The 17,015-nt window shown below is 36.3% G+C and overlaps 1 protein-coding gene across 1 annotated transcript in view; it reads left to right on the top strand.

The window, feature by feature from the left end:
• The first annotated feature begins 1,941 nt into the window (after positions 1-1,941).
• rasgef1ba (RasGEF domain family, member 1Ba) overlaps positions 1,942-17,015 on the top strand; it is an 88,259-nt gene continuing 73,185 nt past the window's right edge. Inside the window, exon 1 of the mRNA XM_048188186.1 lies at positions 1,942-2,259. Coding sequence (XP_048044143.1) covers positions 2,191-2,259 — 69 coding nt within the window. The 5' untranslated portion in view covers positions 1,942-2,190. The remainder of the gene's footprint in view (positions 2,260-17,015) is intronic.

Genomic DNA, 17,015 nt, shown 5'->3' with positions numbered 1-17,015 from the left:
TCATGCCAGGGACAGACTGAGTGCAAGTCTCTTTATCCTGCTGTTCTGTTTGCATTATGTATGTTCACCAGTCCATCAGTCAATGTTAAAATGCTCTGAACACATTTGGGAGCACATTTGATTTGAACAGCAGGTTTAATACATTCAGGTCATCTCCAGGACATGAGGAAAGAAGGTCTCCAGAGGCTGCAGCCACTCATGGACTGTTCTCACTGCTTCCATCAGGCATCATGTCCCGCATCAGCAGGCTGTTGAATTACAACTTCAAATGGCATTATGACTGAACACCAGCCAACCTCTCAGCAGCACACTCGAATAGTCACACTCCACTGTATAAATAATGCTATTTATTATCACCTCATCACAAACATTATTAACCTAATTACTGAATCTCTCACTCACATCATGCTCCATCTGTAGAACTCGCCAATATTTATTCAGTAATTTGCCCATTGCATTCTACATTTTCTCTTAAAGAGAAAATTAAATGAAAATTCTGCCATTCCAAATCTCTATGACTTTATTTTTCTTTTGTTTAACACAAAAAGGAGACATTTTAATACTGTAGGCTACTATTTGCCATTTTTCCATGCCTTCACAATAATTGGGGATTAGAGTATTTAGGCTTCAAAACTGACAGAAGAGGGCGGAGCTTTAACAGCTCGCTGCTCAACAACAAAACTGGAGAGTCTCACGCAGCCAAAATGATGATTGTCGGACACTGATGGAGAGACTCAGGAAGAAGTTACAACATTTTAGAATGTATCTGGATGTTTTTGAGCAGTTAGTGGATAAATTTATGTAGTTGCTGTCCAGATTTCTATGACTTTATTTTTCTTTTGTTTAACACAAAATTGTTGCTATTTTTCTATGCGTTCACAATGATTGGGGATTAGAGTATTTAGGCTTCATAAAAGCACCATAAAAGTATCAAACTTATGTGAAAAAATGTAGGGTGGGAATGGGACTTGATCTTGTCCATCGGGAATTGATTGGATCATTGTGGTTTGCTTGTGATCTCATGTAATTGACAGGTTGTCCCGCCCTCGCGCCAGTAAACACGTCATCCAAGATGAGAAGAGATGTCACTGCAAGTGGGAGGTTATTTTGATTAAAGAATACAACATGCACATTAATTTATATATAAAAAAATAATGATGTGTACACGGATAAACCATTTATAAATAAATAGGCTACTGCAATATTACATAGAAAAATAAGAATTGTCAATTTTAATTTCATAATGACTTTAAGTCATTAATTACGAATAAATTTCCCATCTAGTGAGTTGAACCGAATTTTAAACGAATAATTCAGGGCTGTGTTTCTCAAAAGAATCGTGAGCTTGATTGTAGAGACCATTCGTGGCAAAGGTTGTAAAAGGTTGATCTACTTACTGGCTTAAGATGCTTTTGGGAAATGCAGCCCAGATCAATTCCCGTGTACGGATCGAGTAATTAGGCTAGCTGAAAAGATTTGAATCTAAAGAACGATGCATATACAGGCTAACTCACTGGACAAAGGAAAGGGTTCTCACCCATAAAAAGCTCTCACTAATCAAAATCAAATAATTTTGGACTCACTCCAAAATTGGCACTAATAAGCATGCCATCTAATCTAATATTTGATCCTAAATTGGCCTATAACTTTTAACAGGTTTATATCATTTTTGTGCTTTTCTCATAGGCTAAGATGAGTGGTTTGAAGGCTTCGACGTGCAAGTGTGGTCTCGGTAAAACAGCAGAATTTGTGACAATGTCATAGCCTAGTAACTTAAGCCTACTAATATTACAAGAGCCAGAAAACTTCCTTTAGATTTCAGAAAGATGCTACCTGTCGGAGCTTTACGTGTATCTGGCGTCCCCTCACCGGTCCCTCCCTCCTTCCCCTACACGAGGATTACAAGTGGCGTTCAATGAGCTCGACTCCACCGCGCTCGCGAGCGACTGTATGCAGACACACGCGCTCTTCACTAGACAAAGACAATGAGCTGTCACACCTTTAAAATGACTCCTATAAGTTCAGAGTGAAAGAAATGCTGAAAGGAAAATCCAAGGAGCGAAAAATCGGTCTGTTGTGCTGTAGGAAAACGCTACTGGAACAAGAGTACCTGTGGGCACTGTAGTGAGACTAGTAACAACAGCCAGCGGCGTTTTCAATCTACCGGCGAAACACACAACACATATTTATATGGCAAAGTTCCTCGCCGAGCTGCTGGGATGTACACTGCCCGAAAAAGGAGCATCTCCCATGTTCGAGGTGAGATTAAAGTCTGTTTGTTTTCATGTTACTTGTGTCAGTGTTAGACCAAACGTTTTATTTTCTGAGATCTTTAAACGTTTAATGTTACAGTGATTTGTGTTGGTTTACTTGCCGTTTAATTTAAAAAATGCATCTTGTAGTAATCTATAAGCTTTAAGCTATTAAAGAGATGCTCAGTTTAGTGGAGGCAGACTGGTCCTTTCACAGTTTCTTAATGCTGCTGCCACACAATGGGTGGCTCACCTGAGCAGTGAAAAATAATGGTTAAAGCATATAAATTATATCCCTTTTAACTAAACAAATAGCCTACATAAGAAGATTTTCATGTATAAAACAGTGTGTTCAGTTGGATCTGAAACCTAAATTGTTAAAAGTTAATGAAAGAAGTCATCCTTGATGTCCTTAAGAAGCTGCAGATTGTATTTGGGTCAGTGTGTCAGGGGAAATTGCACCTTTACTCAATACAGCATATCTGGAAGCTCAAACACAACAAATTACGAGATGTAGTTATTGAAGTCCAAAAAGTCCATTTAATAGTCAAAACAAAGCCTACCAACCAATATAACTAAATTCACTTTAAATCATGTATGATCCTAATTGGACTATTGTTGTAATATTGAAAACTGCATGAATCGGTCTGATTCTTTTCGTTTAAAAATGTGCTTTGCGTTGTGCTGCTTCTTCAACTGTGCAGTCAATGGATTATGAATAAGCACAAATACTTTGTATCCTGCCTTTGGTAAACCCCCACATATGCATGCACCTTGTGAGCGCAACACACTCCCTGTCTTGTGAAAATATGTTTGTTTGGATGGTTTGCTGGGATCATGTCAGCTGCTGCTTGGCTTGATTTACTTTATAATCCCCAGATCAAGCTATTTCAAATCAGTGTGTGTGAGTACTCGATGAATCTATGCTTTCAATTATCTCTTGAAATGTGTTGCTGATGGTCATAATCGGCCTGTAATGGCAGTACATTTGAGTAAAGAACAACTGCAGCACAGTGGTGTTGAGGGATTAGCGCCCGGGCCGTTATATAAGAGAATATTCAGTTTGGATCTGCACAAAGCCATCAGATCAGCCTTTGCCTCTAATCTCATGATGCCTTTCTTCCCCTGCGCTGCCGTTTATATTTTAAACTCTCTGTGTGTCTTGTGTCCTGTTGTTTTGCATTTATCTTAATTGATCTTTAACTAAAGTCGTACATTTGATTAGGGTATGTTGTAAGAATAACCGGCCTACAGAGTTGTTTAGGTTGTTGGGTTTTGTCAAATTTAGGTTTAGGTCTGTTGAGTGCAGTTTGTTTTGGTTTGGCTTATATGTGTTTTAGGTTAGAGCACTAGTTCTCAACCAGAGGGCCTCAGCAAACTTCCAAGGGGGCCACAAGACGAATAATTTTCCCTCAATAATTATCATTTTTATTGAAAAACCAAATAGAATCAGAATCTTGAACCTTATAGAATCACAGAATGAGTTTTGTTTAAAATAGATCAACACTCATAGTAGGCCTGTCACGATTATGAAATTTGGCTGATGAGTAATTGTCTGAAAAATAATTGGGACTATGCTGATTAATTGCCAGTTTTAGGGCTTTGTCATACATTTTTGTGTGCTTCATTCATTAAATAATTGTGATGAATTTAATACTTTGTAAGTTATCATTTTGCAGTGTAAGATTACAGTTAACACCTTTTAAATATTAAAAAAAAAATTATTCAGTTCATTAAATAACTGAAACAATCACAACAAACTGGCCAATCACAGAAAAGGTGATTATACTAATGGTCTATGAACTAATGGACACTTTTTTATTTGTGACCCTGGACCACAAAACCAGTCATAAGGGTAAATGTTTTGAAATTGAGATACATCTCAATATACATCATATGAAAGCTGAATGAATAGGCTAATAAAATAAATAAATACATTGATGTATGGTTTGTTAGGATTGGACAATATTTGGCCGAGATACAACTATTTGAAAATCTGGAGTTGTCCAAATGAAGTCCTTAGCAACACATATAAAATACATTTTTGATATATTTACGGTATATTTACAGTAGGGAATTTACAAAATATCTTCATGGAACATAATCTTTACTTAATATCCTAATGATTTTTGGCATAAAAGAAAAATCGATCATTTTGACCCATACAATGTATTGTTGGCTATTGCTACAAATATACTTGTGTGACTTATGACTGGTTTTGTGGTCCAGGGTCACATTGGTTAAACATAATCCAGAATCCACTAAATACACACTATTTCATTATAGAGGAAAAACAACATATTAATAAAAAATATATTATCATAAGCTCATAATGACAAAAAAATGATCATAAGCTATGACAAAAAATGAGTGAGTGTTATTCATAGTTTCTGTTAAAAAAAAATGAAAATTCTGTTATTACTCACCCTCATGCCATTCCACACCCGTAAGACCTTCATTCATCTTCGGAACACAAATTAAGATATTTTTGATAAAATCCGATGGCTCAGTGAGGCCTGCATTGACAGCAAGATACCACTTTCAAATGCCCAGAAAGCTACTAAAGACATATTTAAAACAGTTCATGTGACTACAATGGTTCAACCGTAATGTTATGAAGTGACAAGAATACTTTTTGTGCACCTAAAAAAAACAAAACAAAACAAAAAAATGACTTTATTCACCAATATCTAGTGATGGGCGATTTCTTCTTCATGAAGCTTCGAAGCTTAACGAATAGTTTGTTTCGAATAAGTGGTTCTGAGCGTGTACCAAACCTGTAACAAACTGCCAAAGTCACATGAAATTTCAAAACATTTCAAAACATTAATGATGTAACGAAGCCTCGTTTACTGAAATCATGTGAATTTGGCAGTTTGATACATGCTTAGAACCACTGATTCGAAACAAAACATTCGTAAAACTTCGAAGCTTCATGAAGCAGTGTTTTGAAATCGCCCATCAATAGACATGTTGAATACAGTCGTTATTTTGTTTATTGGCAAACAAAAAGTATTCTCATCGCTTCATAACATTAAAGGTCCTGTTTTTCGTGTTTTTTTAAAGCTTTGATTGTGTTTATAGTGTGCAATATAACATGTGTTCATGTTTCGCGTGTAAAAAACCCAGTATTTTTCACATAATTTACTTATCTGTATACCGCTGTTTCCACTGTCATAAAAACGGGCTGATGACTTCCTTGTTCTATGAAGTCCCTCCTTCAGAAATACGTAACGAGTTCTGATTGTGCCAGCGGTTCCTGTGTTGTGATTCGACAGCAGCTTAGCGCACCTTGCCCGGAAAGTGCTGCACATAGTTTTACATGTGGATTATAATTTTCGGGAACCAAGTTAAACATAAATTGTAACCATTGATCTCTAAGTACAGCGTCCCTGGGAAGGCCAAACAAAGGTGATTGGACTGCAGGATGAAAATAACAGCGTTTCGACGACATGACGACAAACACACTCTACAAACGCAACTCTTGCTCTTCTCCGTGGGAGCGCAACAAGACCACGCCCCCTTTTTTGTGTATTCCTGTGGGCGGAGGTTAGTCAAAAAACGTTTTAGTGAAGTCATTAAAGAAGGAAGTAGAGGGATGTAGTCCAAACTGGCCGTTCGATGTAGGCGACTTCTGTTAAATAAAATATCTTGCTTGGCATTGAACTTTGAGCTTTAAAATTTTACAGATTTTATTTATACTCTAACAACAACATTACACACTAACTAAAGTTTGAAACATGGGATCATGAAGAACGGGACCTTTAAGGTTGAACCACTCTAGACACATGAAGTGTTTTAAATATGTCTTTAGTACCTTTCGGGGCATTTGAAAGTGTTAATTATCTTGCTATCCTTTCATTTTTGGGTGAACTAACCCTTTAATAAAGTTTTAAAACAAGCAGTGTTATCATAATTTCCACAGAAATACTTTAGGAAATATGTGGTGCCTTCAAGTAATATGTTGGACAATGTAGGGCCTTCAGGTCAAAATGGTTGAGAGCCACTGGGTTAGAGAATAGTGGTTAGATTAGGTTTGGGTTTGTTGTATTGGTTGTTTTAAAGTTTACATGGTTTGTGGATTGTGTGTTTGTAGCTTACTTGGATTCAGGTTTTACCTTCCTAAAAATGTTCATTAACAGTTGAAATGATTTGAGAATGTGGCTGGCTGGTCAGATTACTGTGGTGTGGAGGGTGTAGGTGTTGAATGTTGATTTGGCTCAGATCTGGTCCTCATTAGTGTCCTGTGGTCACTTGTTTGACACTCAGCATGAGATTGAGTCAGGCAAGGTGAGCGCACATGCACACGCACAAACATCACACACACCCACACTTTGCCCCCCACATACACATGGCTGCTTGAGTGTAGGCTGCTTAAATTATTATTATTATTATTATTATTATTATTATTTATATAAAATCATATAGTTTCAGTCAAATTTGTACTTGCAAGCATCTTAACCTTATACATTTTTTTTAATGGATTAAATCTAAATGTTGTTTTATTAATTGGCATGACAGAGTGGTTAGGATGATTAGGAAAGAATCTAACCACGCTGAAAGTGAAAGTAAACGCGAGCGCGCATTCTAACGCGATTTCAATACCCCGCATTTTGAAAGCGGCTCCCTGATGAATGCAAATATCTCTCAATATGAAAGCTATTTTAGGCTGCGCAGTGTAGTTGTAATCATCTATTAGCTCTGTATCAAAGAAAAATTTGGTCTTATTTGCACTTTGAATATTGAGAGAGTGTGATCATGGTTGCACTTAATGTAAAGTGTTACCATAAAAATGAATAACAGTTTTCTCCTAATCTTATTAAGAACAAACAGTAAGGTTTCATTTGTTAACATTAGTTAATGCACTGTGAACTATCATGAACTAACAATGAATGACTATTTTTATTAACTAACATACACAAAGATTAATAAATACTGTAGCAAATATATTGCTCATTGTTAGTTGATGTTGTTAATACATTAATGTTAATAAATGAGACCTTATTGTAAAGTGTTACCATTTTTATTTATACTGTTTTTATTTCTATGATCAGTTTGTGGAAAGGAGTTCAGTTAGGAGGTCAAAAGTTGTAGAAGCTCATAAATCATGTACAGTAAGGTCTGAAGAGACTGAAATCATAGAGAAGTCAGTCAGTTGAGTTTGTGGCAAAACCTTTTACAGTACTTGAGAATTGTTGTCTTTTACTGCATATGATAATTCATACTAAGAAAGTAGAACTGAAATGACATTCATTACAAGATGATTAGTTAAAACTGTTAATAAATATCCTGATGTATCCGAGCTTTATAATGACAGTGAGCTTGATCAACAAATATGAGCTGAAGAAAAGTCTTTATTAACCCCCCGGAACCGTGTGAAGTACGTTTATGATGGATGGATGTGGATGGAGGCACTTTCTTCAGCTCATACTTGTTGATCCCGCTCACTGCCATTATTGATTTTTTACAGCAATAAAATAGTAGGTCTAAAGTACCATAATTAAAGGATTTCAACAGGTAATTGTCATCCATGTCTGATCTTGCCAAGGGCACCATGCAAATCAGAACTGCCACTACATCTTTCAAACATTTTTTCAGTTGTCTGAAAGATGTGTAGAGGAATAGCACCCAAACAAATGTCAACTTTATAAATGGATTTTGAGAGATGGAGGGATGAAAAAGCAAAAGTCCCATCCTGAGAGGAGTTTTCATTTAGAGGGCATATGCTCTCAGCTTCACTCCTAATCAGAACCACGTCAGGATGTCAGTGTTCCCGACAGGCTATTTCATAGTGGACACTGAAATGCTGCCAGCTAAAACTGAACCCATTTCTTCCCTCAAACTGACAATTGCTGGGTAATTGACTCGGCTGGTGTGAGCTTAGAAACGACTGGACCTTATAACAAGGATTTATGCTGCAGTCTCTGTCCTTTTATCCAGAATGTTGCAGCTTTCTCTAAAGCTAAAGCTGGTATCAATTTGGTTTAAACACACTTTATGTTCACTAGTGTGATATGCAAAATTACAAATGTAACAAAAAACTTTTTCTCTCAAAGAGTTTTCCCCCTCGATTTCATTCTTTCGAACAAGGTTCGAATATAGGTTTTGATATAGTTTGTATGAGTACTTGAGCATTGAGCATGCATAGTCAAAGCATAGCGTTTATTTAAAGTTTTTGAATGTAACCTTTTTCACCTAGTGCTTCCACTGTGAGGCAGTGTTAGAGAGGCAATTTCAAAAGAGAACCGCTGTTTACCATTCAGTTTTTTGTGTGTGTGTGTGTCTTTTGTTGTTTTGACACTGAAACCTGCTTAATATGTTGGTTTCATGCAGAAGTGTCTAGAAGAAAACATGCTGCTTTATCTTTATCAATTTAATGAAAATGAGAACAATTGGTCATGATTACTTCCTTTACAAAACTTCCGTACATGTAGAGATGAGTGCGATCAGTGCGTTTATTAGTTGTGAGTTCTCAAGGATATGGAGGTTACAGACAGATCAGCATAAACATGCAGGAAGGACGATGCCTTACCCATTCTCAGCCTGATCGTCATATTTCACTTGTAATTTCTGCATATATTTTAGGGATAACACAGGGACATTTTCTGGAAAATAACAAGATTTCCAGATAGTGGAAGCAAGTGACCTTTTAAGATATCAAAATGTTCAGAAAACATCAGTAAGAAATGTTGCAGATTCAACAGAATATGCTGCTTATTATTTTTACAATGTCTGTAGAATAAATAACTTAAAGGTTATGAAAGACTGCACATTTTTCTATACACTCACAAATGCTTCAATGAAACACTTCTGTGTGACTGATGTCAGTTTACTCATCTGTTTGGACAATTGACTGACATTTATGCTTGTTCCTGGGTGTTGACATTTTTCCTTGTCCCTTGGTCATCTTTAGAAAGAAAAATAAGTTGTAGGATAGAAAGAGACATAAAGCAGCTAGTTTTTAATGGATTTTCAGTATGCAGCACAACAGGACAGTGAAGGCCAGACCTTTGAAACATGCGACCTACCCACTCTTTCACTCAAAAGTCTTTTGGTGGAAGGTAAATTCATAGACGATTCAGTGTCCTTCAGCATTGAATGTGCTTTTTGTTCTACGGCTGGATAGCTGAAACTAACATGTTTGTGTTTAAACATGGTTGACTCGCAGAAATATAAATGCATTGCAAAATAATGTGCAACGTAATGGCTTTCACTGGCCACAATCAGTCATGAGGTAACCACAAAACCTTTTTTTTTTTTTTTTCTAAGCGGAAGGGAATATAGTTTATGCTGAATAGTACAGAGTTGTGTGTTTTTTGTTTTGTTTTTTCGTTGTATTTTGTTGTTTGTGGTCCAGTTATGCATTTTTTTCCTATGGTGTGAGTATGTTTAAGTTAGAGATTTAATAACCCTATTTCCTATTTTCACTGCCTTTAAGCTGATTTTTTTTTTTTTTTTTTTTTTTTTGTCAAAAGCTCAGTGTTGATAGTGCTACTTCTATACTATTGGTATCTTAAGTTCACCTAAAAATGAAATTTCTGTCATCATTTACCTTCATTCATGTAATAACAATTAGTATGACTTTCTTGCATGGGGCACAGGAGGAGTTATTTAGCAGAAAATGAACATAATAAAGTTATATAATATAATATAATATAATATAATATAATATAATATAATATAATATAATATAATATAATATAATATAATATATAAAAATCAATGGTTAAATCGACACAAGGTTCCAAGATCCAAGCAAAATTTTTAAGTATCACCAATCGTGAATTTCTCAGACCATGAAAACATAATTTATGTATTGTTAACAATTTATGCCTTCATTTACATGATTATTAAGTAACATTTGTTAGAAGCCATGTTTTAATGCAAATTATTCATAGCAGCTTTAAACCATTAAGGTTTATAATACCATCATAATTGCATTTTTGAAAAATATGGAAATCTGTTCAGACAGTAATATGGCTTATAATAATTATAATCTTGATAGCAGTTAATATAATGGTTTGAATTGCATTTTTTTTTTTTGTTATTATATGCTTCCCATGTAAGAATGATTTCATTTTCATAAATGTATTCTCTGAGGTCTGCGTTTGTCATATAGTATGTGCAGTTATTTTCTGCTGAAACGTCTTTGAAGGCTTTATCTCTTTTTGTGCCTATTAGAGTTTTTAATTGACCTTCATTGACTCTTATCTGAGGCAATTTCCATTTTAATGACAAATTTTTGACTTCGGGGTAATGGATCCCTCTTTCTTGGGCATTATTGTGGCTTTTCACTTGAAGACATAAGCATACTCAGAAGAGAGTAGATATACCCAGTCCATTATTGTTTATTGATTGTTTCATTTAAAGGTGCCCAAGAACGTTCTTTCACAAGATGTAATATAAGTCTAAGGTGTCCCCTGAATGTGTCTGTGAAGTTTCAGCTCAAAATACCCCATAGATTTTTTTTAATTAATTTTTTTTATCTGCCTATTTTGGGTCATCATTAACAATGCACTGATTTACACTCGGCACCGCCCCCTTAAATCGCATGCTCCCTGCCACACCAGCTGTCGACTATATTACAGCGCATTTACAAAGTTCACACAGCTAATATAACCCTCAAATGGATCTTTACAAGATGTTCGTCATGCATGCTGCATGCATGCTTCGAATTATGTGAGTACAGTATTTATTTTGATGTTTACGTTTGATTCTGTATGAGTTTGAGGCTATATGCTCTGTGGCTAACGGCTAATGCTACACTGTTGGAGAGATTTATAAAGAATGAAGTTGTGTTTATGCATTATAAGGCTGCAAGTGTTTAAAAAATGAAAATAGCGACGGTTCTTGTCTCCGTGAATACAGTAAGAAACGATGGTAACTTTAACCTAATTTAACAGTACATTAGCAACATGCTAACGAAACCTTTAGAAAGACAATTTACAAATATCACTAAAAATATCATGCTATCATGGATTATTATTGCTCCATCTGCCATTTTTCGCTGCTGTTCTTGCTTACCTAGTCTGATGATTCAGCTGTGTGCAGCTCCAGACGTTAACTGGCTGCCCTTGTCTAATGCCTTTTATAATGTTGGGAACATCATGGGCTGGCATATGCAAATATTGGGGCGTACACCCCGACTGTTACGTAACAGTCGGTGTTATGTTGAGATTCGCCTGTTCTTCGGAGGTCGTTTAAACAAATGAGATTTATATAAGGAGGAGGAAACGATGGGGTTTGAGACTCACTGTATGTCTTTTCCATGTACTGAACTCTTGTTATTTAACTATGCCAAGGTAAATTCAATTTTTGAATCAAGGGCACCTTTAAAATGTTTTTTTTAAGCTGATCCTTGTATGCTGATTATGATGATCAACCATTAACATCGCAATTATTTCCAAAGCTACACTGAAATGGTTGTCTTCAGATGCTCTGACACACATTCAACACTCTATTTTTTCTTTTTTCTTTATTAATTTCCTCTTTCCTCTCACAGTGAATTCATTTGAAGGATTTTTTTCCTGGGAAAACAAGGAAAGCCTCAGTTTTGTTTCCACAGCATAATCTCATCAAACAACGCTTCCCTTGGAGACCTTCTCCTCCCAATGCCATGTGTCAATCTTCTTTGTGTCTCGTTAGTCATGAACAAAGGCTCCGCTCAATCCACCTGCTGTTTGGAACGGGGAATCATCAGGCTCAAGGTCTCAAAAGAGAGACATGTCACTCACACATAACAAGCTAATCAGCAAAGATCTTGGCGGCGAATTACGCGAAGGGACTTACAATGGAAAGGTGCTTGCCAGAAAGATTTTTAATGAACACTTGGTTGCCTGCATATTGTATCTAATGCCTCTTGTGCTTTCATTAGCAGCTGTGTTTCTAAATCATGGGAAACTGCCTCAACCTAAATAATAAGAGGCTAATTTGCACAAACCTTGGTTAATTTGTATAAACTCTGTTTCAGTTGTCTCAAATGTGCCACAAGGGGGCTCTGTACATTTCTAAACCCCGTCCAAAGACCCACTTTAAAAAGTGGAGGGAATATAATATAATATAATATCCACAGTACATTTTTTTTTAATATAAATATAAAACATCCGTTCTTTTGTACAAAGGAGTTCATTCACATGTGTGCAGTGTGAATTGACTTATTTTATTGGTGACCTTAAAATAAGATGTAGTTAAATCTAAAAACTTTATGTCCAGGTTTCATTTAGATTCTGAATGCCAGTGGTTTCAGACCTTGTATATTGAAGACCATTATATTCTGATCTCTACCATCTTCAGTCATTCAGATTTCCATTTCTTGCCAATGAGATTGTTGTTGAATATGCCTTAAACATGGCTTTTGTAATTATATGAAAGCTCCAATACTCCAGTGAGCCTTCAAGAGCAAGCCTGGGGCAATAAAATATCATATTGGCTTTCTCTGAAGATGTCAAGGTAATTTATCCTGAACTGTAAAAAAGAACCTCTACGTTATTCAGTCCTTTTGTTTTATGAGGCATGTTCTGTGCATTAGCTGCCTGTCACACACTGTGAGAGAGGACTCGCAGCTGGGCGGGCCAGGGGTGAGCAGACACTGTCAGGACATCAGATGTTAGTGAACTGATGGGACCTCAGCCTGCCATATCTCTTCCCCATGACAGCCATGCACTCAGTCACCCTGGTGCTGATAAAATGGATGCCCGCTGGATGGAGCGGCTGCCTCTGTGCTATCCGCACTTTCACTAGGCTCGACCGGCTGCCTTAGCCAAGGTCAGCGTTTTGTAAGTGCTGGTGCTCGTGTGTTGAAAAGAAGGGAACGGAAAGGGATGGTGTGTGATGATGTGGTAATATACCTCCTGTTTAGACAGTTGAACTGCTTTAAAGAAAATATTTATATTAATTCTGTCAGCGAATTCCGAAAGTCCTCAGAAATACTCTGCATAGCTTTGTTTGACCCTGATGAAGAAACACTTTGGTATTTGATTGTCTACAAGTGTCTCCAAAGCAGCTGTTGCTATGAAAGCATTATTATCAACAGTTTTACTCCTTGAAATCTCTACTGTGAAAGTAAGGCATATATACACTACCATTTAAAATTTTGATTCTTTTATGTAAGAAATTAATAGTATTAAATTGATAAGTACAGACATTTGTAGTGTTACAAAAAATATTTAAATAAATGCTCAAATGATCAAAGAATCCTGAACAAAACTCTATTCACAAAAATATTTAGCAGCACAACTGTTTGCTACACTGATAATAATAAGAAATGTTTCTTGAGCACCAAATCAGTATATTAGAATGAATTCTGAAGGATCATGTGACACTGAAGACTGACTACCGAAAACTTAAATTTTAATAATTGTCTATTTAACAATATTATTGTTTTTACTGTATTAAAATAAATGTTCAAATTTTGGCAGGTTAACCTAATGGAAAGACACAATCTGGATCTAAAAGATGACAAATCGCCCATTTCTTGCCGAGAAACGGCCATTGAGATGATTGGGAATGTTCATGGATAACTCTCTCTATGTATTACAGACCTTGAATTCAAATAATGCAGTGATGTTGTATAATTATCACTGTGGTAAAGAATTTAATGTTTACATTTTAAAAGAAGCTGCATTTGTTCACATTGATCATTTGTGTGCTATAAAGGCAACAGCTTTTTGAGATATTTGGTCTACAAATACTATGAATTGTACTTAAACATTGTTGTCTTGAGTAACAGCCACTGAACTATTACTCATGCTGCATTTGACTTTGCTTTTGAGAGAATTTGATTGCATTAATTACAGCACTTCATTGGGTTTATTTGCCATTTACTGTAATGACATTCTGCTCATATATGCCCATTTGATCCTTGCTGTCCTTGACATTTGTGTCTTGCATATAGATGCTTTTACTTCATCATCTCAGTCTGGGGTTTGGCTTGATTGGCACTTGGCATTAAATGGGTTAATGATGTCAACACCCCCTCCCAACCACACCTATTTAATGAAAATGTTTAAAACATAAGCTGAAGACTTCTTTCATACAGCCTTATTTGTCTTCTAGAGGTGCATTCAGTTTGATCTAATGTGGCGTGTTTTCTTTCCAGGGAGTACTGGGTAAAAAGCAGATAAAAATGTTTGAATTGTTAGTCAAATTTTGCATTGGAATGCAAATGAAAATTTAGTATGAATCAACACCGTCAGATTCAAAAATACTATTATTTTAAATATTGACAAATCGAGCATTCACATCAGAGACTAAAGAGTTCTTATTTTCAGGTCTATATTTTCAACTAGTAAACTGTCACCACAGCCAGACAAAACAAAAACAAACAAACAAACAAAAAAACTTTGTTTTGACAATTGTGTTTTGGATATCACATATGTAATGCAGGAGCCATTTCGATTTTTTCCCTCTACTGTTGTTGTGAAAGTAGCTACAAATACGACTACAAATGGCTTCCTTTGGACATCAGTTGTATTGCTGTTCTTGATTCACCACCAACATTATATCTCCTCTCCTCTCCTTTTACCAGAGATGTAAGATCAGAGACTAGTTGTCATCTACTATGTCCTTGAGATAGGCTGCTGCTCATGGGTTATCAAGTGTTTTGAATACCTAAAGCACAGCTTCTATAAAAAGGTGCATGAACAATGCTACACTGCAATAATGAACATTTTTTAAAAGGAAAGTAATTTTTTTGTTTTTTTTTTGGTGCTCTTTTAGAAACTCTTTGCTGCATTAATCCTGTTATTTGATTTTGTCAGAGCTACTTGTCAGAGTTTTGACAAGCTTTCTTTAATCAAAGTTAAATCTCTGTTGTTGTAGTACAAATCTAGATTGGTCATCCTAACTGTAATGAACCCTTATAAGTGATTTGGATTGGTCTATGCTGGCCTACACGGAGCGTCAAATGAACAGAGCTCCTTTTGGAAAGCAAACCGCACTCTACTCTCAACTGATTTCATTAGGGTTTGCTGTTAGCATGTGGCTTAGCTAACAACATGATACTATAAGCGTTTGTTTTTGTTTTTCTTTCAAACCAGTTCTGTGCAAACCCTGCCTATACTGAAACACTAGACACTTTAAAGTACGCATTACTGTTTGTCATGACTGGACTGATCCAGGATATTTCTGAACTCTGAACTGAATACATGAAGTCTTGTCTTTTCTTGACAGGTGACTACTTGACTGAGTTGAAAATGAAATCGGCTGTGGGGCAGGATTTGAGAAGGAAATAAAATTCATGCTACTCTAATTATGAAAATACATAGTGCACACCAATTTTGTGTGAAATTGTCATTAGATTTGATTATTTTTAAATTCTTCTTTGGTATTGAATACATTCTTTATAATCAATATTGCTCTTGCATCATCAACTATTTTTGACGGATTTGTTTCCCTGAGCTTGGCGCATTCTGGGATTCTTTATGAAAGACACATGCGATACTGCCTTATAATGTGGACAAAATGAGGCACCTTTTGTAACAGCCTTCATGTCAGGAGTTCTCTTATGATGTCTTAAAATAATGCCTAGGTAGGCAGCTTATATTTTTGAAGAAAACCAACATGTTTTATCCCCTGAATGCAGATATCAGTTGAAGCCTTCTGCACGTAATCACCCACGTTACCCAAATTCCAGGGGCCAGTTGCATAAACAGTCGCTAACTGTCTTAAGAACTAGTCTGCTCAACTAGCAGTTAACAACTAAGTAATCAGTCTTACTTTTAAGATTCAAATGAGACCAATCTAGGTGTGCGCAAAAACGAAATAAAAATTATGAACTTTATTCAACAATTTCTTCTCTACCCTGTCAGTCTCCTTTGCTGTTTACGTTGTATAGACAGTGCAGCGCTCAGTATTGGCGGGGTCCTGCGTCAGCATCACACGCATGCGTCGTGGTGCGTGGCTCGTGTGAACGGCGTCAGCCAATACTGAGCCGGCATTTGGGCGTAAATACAGAAGCGCTACACTGTTCACCGCATCAACTGCGTGCAAGACTGAAAAGGTCGAGAATAAATTGTTGAATAAAGTTGTTATTTTTGTTTTGTTTTTGCGCACAAAAAGTATTCTCGTCACTTCATAATGTTAAGGTTGAACCACTGTAATTGCGTTGACTATTTTAATGATGTCTTTACTACTTTTCTGGACCTTGAATGACAGTAATTACGTTGCTTTCTATGGGGGATAAAAAAAAAAAAAATCTTAATTTGTGTTCTGAAGAAGGTCTTACGGGTTTGGAACAACATGAGGGTGAGTAATTAATGACAGAAATTTCATTTTTGGGTGAACTAACCCTTTAAAATTAGATGCTTACTTGACTATAGTAAGACTAGTCTAAGCATCTTGTGCAACTGGCCCCTTTGGGCAACTGTAGACCTGGAGAACGCTCTGTCTTATGTCATACTTCCCACACACACAAACACTCACATGCATTACTTGGTGGGGGCGTTTAGCCTCTCAGGGAGCAGTCACAATGGACTGTGACATAGATTCTGTGGACCAGCCCAAAAACGTGCACGTATCAGGCTGCTGTGGTAACTAGGCAACCGGGCTCCTTCATAATGAAGAACTCTTATGTGACATGGCTTCTGTTAGCAATTGTCTGTCCTCTCTCATGATTTGTGCATGTGTTTCACACTCAGATATTGAGTTTACTGATAATTTACATGGGCAACTGTTTTCTGTGCTGTTGTATTGATTTGGATTGAAATGGCTTATTTTTCATTGTATCATTTCAACTCTTATGGAAAGGTCCATCATCTTTAATGG

The sequence above is a fragment of the Megalobrama amblycephala genome, linkage group LG4, assembly GCF_018812025.1.
Source record: "Megalobrama amblycephala isolate DHTTF-2021 linkage group LG4, ASM1881202v1, whole genome shotgun sequence".
Taxonomy (NCBI): Eukaryota; Metazoa; Chordata; class Actinopteri; order Cypriniformes; family Xenocyprididae; genus Megalobrama; species Megalobrama amblycephala.
The sequence above is the reverse complement of the archived record's forward strand: the minus strand, read 5'-3'. Positions and strand labels throughout refer to the sequence as shown.